The 11,800-nt window shown below is 46.4% G+C and overlaps 1 protein-coding gene across 2 annotated transcripts in view; it reads left to right on the top strand.

The window, feature by feature from the left end:
* The first annotated feature begins 5,029 nt into the window (after positions 1-5,029).
* B3GLCT (beta 3-glucosyltransferase) overlaps positions 5,030-11,800 on the top strand; it is a 103,392-nt gene continuing 96,621 nt past the window's right edge. For both annotated transcript variants that reach the window (XM_087814428.1, XM_087814427.1), the window contains exon 1: positions 5,030-5,108. In XM_087814428.1, the coding sequence (XP_087670554.1) occupies positions 5,045-5,108 (64 nt within the window). In that variant the 5' untranslated portion in view covers positions 5,030-5,044. The remainder of the gene's footprint in view (positions 5,109-11,800) is intronic.

Raw genomic sequence — 11,800 nt, 5'->3', positions numbered from 1 at the left:
CCCTCCCTCCTCCTCCCCCCCCCTCTTATTTTGTGAGGGTTAAATGAAATGGTATATTTGAAAGTAACTGGCAGAGTGCCCAGCTATAGCATGTGTTCAGCACGTTTCCCTTTCTCCTTTTCTCATGGTTTTGTTTTGAAAACAGTCTTTATTCTTTTTCTTCCCCTCTCCAGTCTATCCAGAACATTACCACTGAGTTAATTTTCTCACAGCATAACTCATTCATTTAATCAGTACCAGCACCCATGGGCGGGGCATTCATTAACAATGGGCTCTCTGGTAAGGTTGCAGACTCAGTCTCGAAGTGGAGACTGTTGTCATCACCGGCTGACACATCTTTCCCATCTCTCCACTGCCCTGACAGCTGCACTCAGCAGAAGGTTATTCTTCTTAGCATGGCATTCAAGGTCCTCCTTGAAGCCACCAGACCACACCAAACTGAACTCATCAGCCTCTAAACTCATAGCTCCCCTGACTTTCATGTCATTGCCTGCCCTGTTCCCCCTGCTGGACGCCCTTCTCCCTGTCTCCATCTACTGACTGCCTATCTCTTCTTTAACCCTCAGTTCAACTGCTTCGTGTGCATGAGGCCTTCTCCAGTCCCCAAGAGGGGTGTGCTGTGCATGTCACATTTCCTTCAGGTGCTTCTTAGGGGACTTTCCCTGTTCTACACACGCTCATGGTTCTGTGGGTACATCTTGGTTCTGTTTATCAGGCTGATCAACCCAGGAAAACGCATTTCTCTTCCCAACCTCAGCAGGTCACATGAAGGCCTCACTCCTACAGTCATTCTGTGACTTATTTGTTGGCGGATAAATGAAAAAAGTTTACTCATTTTGTTGAGCTTGTGAACCAGGATCCTACATATGAAAGCAGCTGTTGTAAAATGAACAACTACCTATCAGCAACACCAAAAAACAGCAACACATTTTGTGTGGGTTGCGGAACAGTCATGGCCCATGCCGTCTGTTCTTAAAAGTCCAGTGCAGACACTTCTCTTGCTCCTGAGAGAAATCATGCACGTTAGGAGTGATTCTACAGGAATCATTGCTCAGAACAGGAGGAAATTTCATTCTAGAAAGGAGGTCAACATAGCCAAGGGGAGACTCCATTTCTGATCAGAAGTCTCGAGGAGATAGCTCATTTTTTTTGCACAGAAGCCTTTATACCACTCTTTGTATTCCAAAGAACAGAAAATTGAATGGCAATAACTCTGCATTTCTGGGCTTATCCTGGGGGTCTGTCGAGATGGCAACCTCTGTTGTATTTATTTCCTGGATCTTGGTTCAGGGCTGTGAGTCTGTAAGAGTCCTGTGGTCAAGCCTCTTTGGACAAAATGTTGGTTGAAAGTCTGACTTGACAGAATGGGTTTTGCCTATAATTTGTGAACAGCTCTGGAAGCACAGTGAGACAAGCCCCGTTAGGGCACTGGACAGACCACCTTATTTATGCATCTGAGCCTTCATCCTGCACTCCTGCTGCCTGGGGCCTGCACCACTGGATCTACACTAATGAAGGTTTTTGCTGGTTCTTTTCTTTCTCTCACTCTTCTTCCATAGGAGGCAAAGGTTCTCTTGCTCCCCTAAAGGCTAGAGCATCAGGGACAATGACTGGCTGCTCTCCCATCACCAGATGTGCACTGATTCTGAGGGTGTGGGGCATGGTTAGCAACTGGTTAAATCATGGGTCTGATGATCAAAATGACCTTATGTCCTTGAGACCCAATTTTAGACACTGAAGTCCCCTGTCAGACCATTGCCCTGATTTTAAGTTTGGAAAGTAATCACTAAGGCCACTAATAATTCATAAGGCCACTCCTCTATGTGCGAAGAGAGGGGCCCCCTGAAGCCCTGTAAGGGCCACTGAGGGTAGAGATTTGGAATCTTATCTCTTGGTCTTTGCTGCTACAGGACCAGTATGCCCAGGAGGCCTCTTCCAAGTACTGGTGAGAGGCATCAGGCCAGAAGGGGCCCAGTAAGACACCTGTGCCACCTCGTCCCACTCCCTTCCCTCCTCCACTCCTTTGCGCTGACTTGCTTCCTGCATGCCATGCTTCTGCCTGGGATTTCTTTCCTTTCTTTCTGAACCCAGGACCCTCCTATTTCTCTTTTAAGACCCTGCAATAGTCACTTCCCTCTCTCTGACGGTTTCCATGGCCTTGAGAGATTTCATCTTTCCCTCTGTAGTGTCTAGAGTGTTTCCATCTACCTGTGCTGTAGCACTTACCACTCTGCAATAAAATTACTTATGAACATTGCTGCCTCCCTAATGGGACTGTATATTTTATGCTTCTTGGTATCTGCCCTGGAGCCTAGCAATGGGCATGCTACCTAGAGGGCGTTCACTGTGGGCTGAATGAGTGAATGGACTTTTGGGCCTTAAGTATAGTTACTATAAGATCACAAACCATCTGTTTGGAACTTGCTTATTAGATTATTTAGCTATCTATGGTTTTATGCATATGTCTTTATGTTTTCCTTTAGTATTTAGAAAATTATTTTTTTTTAATCCTCACCTGAGGATATTTTTTCCATTGCTTTTCAGATAGAGTGGGGGGGGGGGAGAGGGCGGGAGAGACAGAGAGAGAGAGGGGAATACTGATGTGAGACACATCAACTGGTTGCCTCTAGTACACACCCTGACCAGGGCGAGCCTGCAACTGAGGTACGTGCACCTGGCTGGAATAGAGCCCGAGACCCTTCAGTCTGCAGTTGATACACGAACAAGTGAGCCAAACTGGCTAGGGCCAGAAAATTCTTTTGAAAATGACCAGTGTTTTAATCATGTTGCAAGTTTGCCCCCTAAAAAGAGGTGCTCCACGCCTGCACAGAGCAAGGGCATCCTTTCCAGGGCCAGCATGGGGGTGGTGAACCCCAGGAAGACAGAGCTATGGCCTGTTCTTTCTTCCTATCATAATCTTAGAGTTCATGAGGAGTTTCTTTTCCTAATAAAAGTTGTCCCCTTATGGTTGGTGTTTCAGGTGGCAGCAGCAGCACCAAGGCAAGCAGGGCCTTTCCATGCATCTGTCAGTGTCCTCATCAACACATTTTGTTCCAGGGAACTCTCGACTTGTGATGGGGAGTGAGAACTCCCAGCAAGTCCATTTATCATAGGACTGGAGTAAGTGAAAGGTAATCCTTTTTAAAATGTGAGTTATGGAGCTTTTTGATGTGCCATTTATCCATGTCTGTGTGGAAAAGAAGAACGCAGGGCTGTTTATTAGTTACACAGACTATGCTCTCCCTTGTGTTTAGAGCACAGCACACACAGTGACGTTCTGACATGACAAATTTTCACGAAAACATTGATTAAGCACCCAGAGTTGCTTGTTACCAAACGTGAAATAGGTATTTGAACACATACGTGGCAAGCAAGCTGTTTAATTATTAGGCTTCTGTGTCTCTTTAGACCCATCTTGCTTTCATGTTTAATATCTAATGTATGTGAGGCGTTTTTTTCTTGGAAGAAAGCTGAACAGCTTCAGAAATTGTACACCTTCTAGAACTCTTAATCAGGAAGCTAACTTTTAGAAGGATAAAAGAGATCAACCATAAATTGGAAAGGCCTCAATAAGAAAATGAAAGGAAGGATCCTTACATTTCTTTTTCTTCCCCTAAAAAGAATATTGACGCATGGCCACAAACCTCGGCTGAATGGACAAAATGGCACTATTTGCATTCACACAAAATGGATAACATGCACAATATTTAGCTCCTAGTTTTAAGAAGTCAAAATAAACCAGAAAGAGAAAACCCATTGTCTCCAGATGTCCTCTTTTTAAAAAACTTGCAGCAGCTATTGCACAGACAAATGGGACAAGTGACAAGGCTGTCCTAATGTACTTGAGGTCATAGCCCCTACTGCATTCATGTTTATAGGGCTCAAAACAACATACATTCATTCAGCATCTCTTCTCTAGCTCCCCACATCTCACATGTATTCTAAGGCCTGGCACTGGTCTTTTGATGTTTAGGAACTGGGTGAGTGTTACATGTCCACCTGGAAGATACTGGTATTCGCAGAGTACTTAGCATAGTCCCAGGCACATAGTAGGCATCTGAAACATATAACCAAGTGTGAAGAGAAACATGGACAAGACCTTGTTTGGAGGTCGTGGTCTAAACTCAGGTAGGTGATGAGTACTTGGTCCTATCTACTTCCTAAGACATAAATGAATCAAGGCTTGGGGGAGGCACAGGGGTGTAGAACCATGAGAGGGGCTGCAGTTCTTCCTTTGTAATTGCTGTCCTCTTCAATCCACCACACAACCTAAGGGGGACAGCCAATGCCAGGGCCACCACTTTTCCTAGCAGTCCCAAGGTTCCCGCAGTCACTTGACTTCTCTGTATTGCGATTACTTTTTATCAGATGTTTTGAATTACACCCTTTCTCTTCCATTATGGTGAATGCTTAAAATTACATTTACATGAAATTACATTTACACAGACTTCTATTAAAAGCCAAATTTCAGGCCTAAGCTATTGGCCAAATCCATTAAAAATATATATTAAGTAAATTAGTTAGCTGATTAAAAACACCTTCATCAAAGTAGAACAGTGGTGCCAAGAGTATTAAGAGTTGAATTATTGATTTCAAAATAGCAGATGGTACCATAACAGGGTGGAAAAGTGATTCTTCCCTCCACCCCCATCACTTTGGAGGTCAGAAGGGGAACTACTAATCTATTGCTGGATATCCAGGAAAGAGAGGTGACGGAATGACGACAGAGAATGGGGCTTAGGTAAAGGGGGGGAACGGGAGGAGTGGGGACTAGCGTCGGAGAGAGCCCAGGTTAGCAGCCTGGAAGGAGGGGGCACGCAGCTGACACCTCTCAGCTCCAGAAGGGCCAGGCGGGCGTTGCTGGCCCGCACAACGGAACTCCCGCTGCCGACCGCCAGAGGGCGCGGGCGGAGCCGGCGCAGGGAGGGGGAGCCGCGGAAAAGGGTCAGCCGGGCTGCACGGGCGGCGGCGGCGGAGGCGCAGCTCGGCTCCCCGCGCGTCTTCGTCCCCGCGCCCAAGCAGGGGGCGCAGCCCTGCTGCCCGGATGCGGCCACCCGCCCGCCGCCGCGCGCTCCCGGCACTGCTTTCGCTCCTCACCTGCTCGCTGGGTAAGTAGCGGGCGGCCGGGCGCGCACAGGCGGGGCGCGGGCTTTCCGCGCGCGGAGGGCAGTGCCGGGCAATCTGCGCCGCGACCCGGCGCCCGCGGCCCACGGTCCGGCCCTCCCCGCAGCAGCGCCCCCTCGCGGCGCCCGGAGGCCCCGGCTAGGGAACACGCCGCCCCTGCCCGTCTTTGCCGCCCGTCCCCGACGCGGCCGGTCCGCCCAGCGTCTTCCTCCTCCTTCCGCCGGGACCGGCCTCCAGCCGAGCGGCGAGCGCCAGGCGTCACTCCCACAGGAAGCGCGAGTAGCCGTGTGCCCGCAAGAAACTTTGCAAGGAGGACGAGGGCCCGCCCCCCGCCTGCCGCCCGCGCGCCCCGTGAGCTGCCCTTCCCGCGCTCCCCGCGCCTCCCGCGCCTCCTCGCGCGCCTCTTACCTCCCCGCACCTCTTGGCGTCTCCCCGCATCTCTTTGCGCGACCCGCACTTCCCGGCTCTTCTGCCTACACGGACCGCACCGCCGGTTGGGCTGAGACCGTGTCTGCTGACCCCTTTGGGGCTCACTGCGTGGACCGACGGACGTGCCCTGGCCCCCGAGGCTACGGCGCCAACTTGGCACCAGTCCCTCCCGCCCCCTGATTCCTGGCCGAGGGGGGACGCGTACCCGGGCCTCGGCGTGGGCGGCGCTGGCACGCCGGAGGCCCTGCTGTGCCCCGCCCCCCAATCTTGGGTCTTTTTGGGGGGGAAGTAGCACTCCTGGAAACAATGCCTTTGGGCCTGCTGCTGCTGTAATGCCCCCTCCCATTTTTCTTCCGTCCTCACAAGAGCAATTTCTCCCCGTTATCAAAAAATGATGTCGATAAAAGTTGTTCTTTAAAAATAATTGTAATTAACTTTCATGATGAGATTTGTTCAAAGTTTGAAAGCTTGGGGGGAAATGATTCTCTTTTCAGTGTTCTCAGGGTTATCGTCGTCTGTCCCAGACTTTTGTGTGTCCAACTTAAGAGGCAGTAATTTTAGATTGTTAGAAACGGCAGAATGGTGTGATTTAGGGGAAAACATCGCGTTTGTTGCACGAAGCTGTTTGGCAGCCCACCCACCGGAACCTTTGCTGCCCGTTTTTGCTTGGTTTGAAGCTCTCTGAACAAGGACCTTATTTTCGCACCCCTGGCATTTCTGTAGGTGCTCAGTGTGGGAAAATTGAGTGGTAATTAATTGCCCACACGCATGATTTAGTAAGCAACAGTGTAATTAAAAATGTGCGGGCACCTTGGGCAGAGAAGGCTGTAGGGACTGGGGAGCCACCGAATTTGGCGAAGATCTGCTTTGGCGGAAGGACACTGCGGGGCAGCCCTGGGGAGGGAGCCTGGAAGGGAGTGGACGAGGTGACTGCTGGCTGCATTAGTTGGCTTGCTGCCTGGAAGTTTTGCACCTAACCAAAGCGAGTGGGTGGTAGCTGAAATTGGGATTCTATTTATAGCCCTGCACTTTATAATGCTGTCCTGGGAATATAAGGTTTGTATATATTATAAATGTATGGGCTGAAAGGCACATTTGTATTGCTGTGTATACCTATTTTGTATTGCCCTCGAGGGAATATCTGCACTGCTCAAAGTTGATAACTATGCGAAAGGACACAGAATGAACTAAAATGTCAACACTTTTTTACTTTATTTTTTTTAAATATGTTTTTTATTGATTTTAGAGAGAGAGAGAAAGGGGGAGAGAGAGAGATAGGAACATTGATGAGGGAGAAACAACATCAATGGGCTGCCTCCTAAATGCCCCCTTCTGGGGATTGAGCTGCAACCAGAGGTGTGCCTAGACTGGGAATTGAACTGGTGACATCTTGGTAGCTGGGTGGACACTCAACCACTGAGCCACACCAGAGGACTTAACACATTTTTAGAGATGTCTCCTAGCATTGTGAAGTTGTCAGATAAACACAATAAATAAGAATCTATGAAAAGTTCTCTGAGAACTTTGTGAACTGGCTTTCATGGATAGGTACAGACAGGAAGCTGTATTCTTGGAGGTCTGAAATAAATCATGAATTCATTTTATTGAGCTCTGGTTTGATGTTGGGGTGGGGCACTCTACAAATCATGAAATCAAGATTCTTGGAATCTATCCAAAACAGAAAATACGATAGGATGCCCGGCCGGGCGTGGCTCAGCGGTTGAGCGTCGACCTAGGATCCAGGCGATCAGGGTTCAATTCCCGGTCAGGGCACATGCCTGGGTTGCGGGCTCAATTAGTGACTCTCTCATCATTGATGTTTCTGTCTCTCTCTCTCCCTCTCCTTTCCTCTCTCTGAAATCAATAAAGATATATTAAAAAAAAAAAAGAATTTAAAAACAGAAAATATGATAGGAGTTCTAAGGCATTTGGACACTCCTGATAGTGTTTAAAAATACCTTAAACTTTTTTTTATAAGGTTGGCCTGGTTGTATATAGTATATTTCCCCCACAAATTGTAACATATTCATTAGAGAGAAGTCCATAGAAAATTTATTTTAAACCCTTATGATTATACAGACAAAATTCACTGTAATTCCAGTTCTCAATTCAGTTCTAGAATCAGAGATTTATTCGCATTTCTAGGTCAGCCACTGTGTAGTTTTTGTGGTTGCTCTATAAAATGAGAGCCATATACTAGATAAAATACTGGAACTTTGCCATCTCTTCCAGTTTTAACATACTATTGTAGCAGAGGCTGCTACCTGCCTACCTGATAACCCTTAGTTCCTTCTTTTCCTGACTAAAATCTCAGATAATCAGGAATGTTATGAACTGAATTGAGTCCTTCAAGTTTCTAGGGTGAAGCCTTGATCCCCAGTGTGACTATATTTGGAGATAGGGCCTTTAAGGAAGTAACTAAGTTAAATGAGGTCATGAAGGGGGGCTCCTAATCAGTAGGCCTGGTGTCCCTGTAAGAAGAGGACTTGATACCCGGGATGCGTGCAAACAGAGAGAAGGCCCTGGGAGGATAGCTGGAAGATGGTCACCTACAAGCCAAGTAGAGAGGTCTCAGCAGGGACCAGCCCTGCTGACACTCTGATCTTGGACTTGCAGCCTCTAGAAATGTGAAGAAATTTCTGTTGTTTAAGTCAACCAGTCTGTGGTTTCTTTTGTGGCATCCCTAGCAGACTAGTAATACAGGGGGTGAGGGCAAGGGTAGAGGAATGCTGGTGGTGGCAGCAGTGTGTCCAGTGACGAAATGTTTCTCAGTGGCCCTTGCAAATATGGGCCGCAAGGGAGTTCTCTGTAGAGATTTTGGGGTGGGTCTTGGTAAAGCTTATTAAAGGTGGCTGACCCAGCTGCATGCAGGCCTTTTTTGCCATTATTTCATTCTCCTTCCCATTGCCTATTATGTGAATTTGATGGCTGGAGCCATCTTGTAACCATGAGGTGACTTTGACAGAAGCCAGTAGTAAGGATGGTAGAGCAGAAAGAATAGTAACCACCTGGGTGCCGGATGGATGTGGAGCACCATGCTAGCCCTGTATCACTTATTACCAGACTTGTATTGCCTGAGATTAAAAATAAACCTCTGTCTTGTTTAAGCATCAATTGTTTGGGTTTTTTATTAATGCAGCCAAACCTAATCCTAATTGGTACATCTGTGAAGCTTTTTTGAACCAATGGTAAAATAATAGATACTTAATTTTATATTTCTTATCTCTGATTCTGCTCTGTATGGGTCAAGATTGTATATTTTAGCACCTGCCAAAATTAGGGATGGTTTTTATTCTAAGCCAGGTCTTGCTCAGATTCTTTTTACTGCAGTGAGCCAGACATTTTAGGACACCAAGAGTCAGACCTGACTCATGTGTGTGTTTTAAAATTTTTGATTTTTAAACCCTCCTTTTATTTCTTAGGGAGTACACAGACATTACTGGCTCAGATTTTAACCATCTGGATGGATTTGTTGTTGTCTGGGTATCCCAGGACCCCCAGGTTGGCATGGCCCCCTGGACATGAGTATGACCCAAGAGAGTTCGCTTGTAGCCAGTAGTCAAGCTCTTTGGTCCCCTGGGGTAGAGAGGGGACAGTGGGATGGGAGGTGGGAAGAACCTTTTTCAAATGAGGGTGTGGTGGGGAGGAGATGTTGGGACCCTTTTGTTATCTTCCTCTCTGGCAAATGTGTGGACTACCCCTTGAGCAAATCCCAATAACACCTTATTCAGAACATGAAGGGCTGGGTTTTGTTACTCATTAGAAACATTATAAAGCAAGCCTAATTTCTAGGCACATAGGGATTACTTTTGGGGAATCTGCAAATGTTAAATGTTTTGCTTCCTTGTATCATTATGTGTGACCCATTTTTGGTGTTGCATAGATTCTTACTTATGAACAATATACAGGAGTGTTAATTCCATCTCTTCCAATAGAAAAGAAAAGTTATGGTGAGTGTTGGGGTTCATCAGACCCATTATTGATCAAGAGGCTCACTTAATACCCTATTTCAAAGCTCTTTTCACGAAGCCCTCCCAAAGAAACCCGGTTCAGTGTAGGTGCTGATTTGGACTACTAGAAAATGTTAACAATTTTAAAATGGTATTAAAATAGTAGGAAAAACTGTACTCAAAGTTTCCTCATTTATTCAAAAAGTGTTGAGTATCTATTATGTGTTAAGGATTGGAGATGTTGCAGAAAGAAGACAGGTAGAGTCCTTCTGCAGCCTCATGGAGCTTGGAGTCTTGAAGGAAAGATGACATTAAATACTCACTACACTGGAAACTATGCAATGGCAGCTGTGTTCAGTGCTGTGGCTTTAGCTTGGAGTCTGGAGCAGTGGTTCTCAGAAGAGGGGGATCTCCGGGAGTTTGTCCCAGAATGTTTGTCCTTGCCTAGAGACTTTTGCGGTGTCACAGGGTGGTTTGGCAGGAAGTGCTACTGGCATCTGGAGCCATGGGTATTGCTGAACATACTGCAATGCACAGGACACCCCCTTTTCTCCCCCAAAGAATCAGTGATCTGGTCCAAAGTGTCAGTAGTGCCAATGAGAAACTTTGGAGTATGGGCTCAAGAAAGGCTTCCTAGAGGAAGGGACATCAGGACTCAGAACTGAGTCCTGATGGGGAAGCAGAAGTCAGTGGAGGGAGGAAGGGAGCAGGCCTGCCAGGGGTGTGAATGCGGGGGACCAGTGAGGAGGCTGCTAGGCTCAGCTATGTGAGAGGTGAATAAAAATCGTTGAGATACAGTGATTGATAGGTGAAGTGGGTAGAGGGACAGCGGCCTACAGAGAGTGGGGTCAGGGAGGAGTCATAGGTTTCTGTCCTGAGCCGTGGGCAGAGAGTGGTGTTTTTTACTGGTATTGGCACTAGTGGTGAAGGGACTGGATTTAAACAAAAATAAATTTATTATAGTTATATGTATAAATAAAATTTATCACTTTAATCACTTGTAAGTAAACAGTTTTGTGCATTAAGTACTCAAACGTTTTTCTAAAATTTACTTCTAGGTGGTAGTGAGGATGATGAGCTCAGCGTGGACAAGTTGAGTGGGGTCCATGTGAGATATTCAGGTAACATGTCAGGTGGGCAGTTAGATCTGTAGGCTGAGCTCACAGAAGGGGTCTGCTGGAGAGAGATGATTTGGAGGCAATTTGAATAGATTTTTTTTAAAAAAGAGAGGCTTTCTTGACAAAATCAATTTATTTAAGCCTTTATTCAAAATGTATGTGTACCAAAGTTTTGGTAGAAGTTGAGGAGGAAAGTCTTTATGATGTAAACCTACAGGTTTAGGGGGAAAAGTACATAAAAATATCATCAAATAAGTTTTGAATGTATTCAAGTGTAGCAGTGCCATTTTTTTCCCCAGGGCTGTGACTTATTTTTGCTCTTAAAAGAATATTTTATGATCTGAAAGGTGATATATTTTAGTTTGCATCATTGCTTCCTGTGAGGAGCTCAAGGCTCTTTACGCTTCATTTATCTTTTCTAGATCCTAAGGGTATTGACGCAGGAGCTTGTTTTTCCATTTATGAGATGAAGGGAGGAAAGGCAGGTAAAGAAATGACCAAGGCTTGTGAAAATAGCCCCAGTTATTTCCGTTGAGGGCCTATCCAGCTGTTCATCCCAGTGTGTGTCAACCTTTCCCACACAAGAATGAGAATCACCTCAGTGTCCTAAAGATTCCTCTTCAAGGTCCCCTTTTAAAATACAGATTTCTGAGTTCCAGATCTTTCTGATTCAAAAGATCAGAGATGAGGCCTGTGAATTTGCATTGCTGACAAGGCTCCAGGTGAATTGAAGATGCTGGCAGGTGCAGGAACCCTGCTTGGGCCACCCTAGGCCCAGGTATCTAAACTGGATGATTACTGGGTGATTGCTAGTGGCTTTGTCTTGAATGATACTAGGGGCTGTTTTGGAAATAGCAACATGGAATTGAGGCCCAATGCTCAGTGTGGCATTTTGTCTACTGGGGCAAGGAACCAGAACCCCCAAAATTCAAACTAAAAAGTCTCTCTGGTTCCAGCATTGTTTGGCCGATTTTCAAATGCTTCTGGAGGGGCTGTCATGTGGGCCGTAAGTCTCTAAAACTAGGGAGTGGATTGTTACAGCAAAGGTTTTTGGACACTAGACAAGTAATTTCTTACAGGCATTAGAATGTCACAGATTGTGGGTACCGTGGTCAGTGGTCCTGACAGTGGTGCATTTAAAACCTACTTTTTGTATGTCAAAAATAAGATACCTAAAAG

Source organism: Miniopterus natalensis, chromosome 2 (assembly GCF_054644295.1).
Source record: "Miniopterus natalensis isolate mMinNat1 chromosome 2, mMinNat1.hap1, whole genome shotgun sequence".
Classification (NCBI taxonomy): domain Eukaryota; kingdom Metazoa; phylum Chordata; class Mammalia; order Chiroptera; family Miniopteridae; genus Miniopterus; species Miniopterus natalensis.
This window is presented reverse-complemented; position numbering and strand designations above follow the sequence as displayed.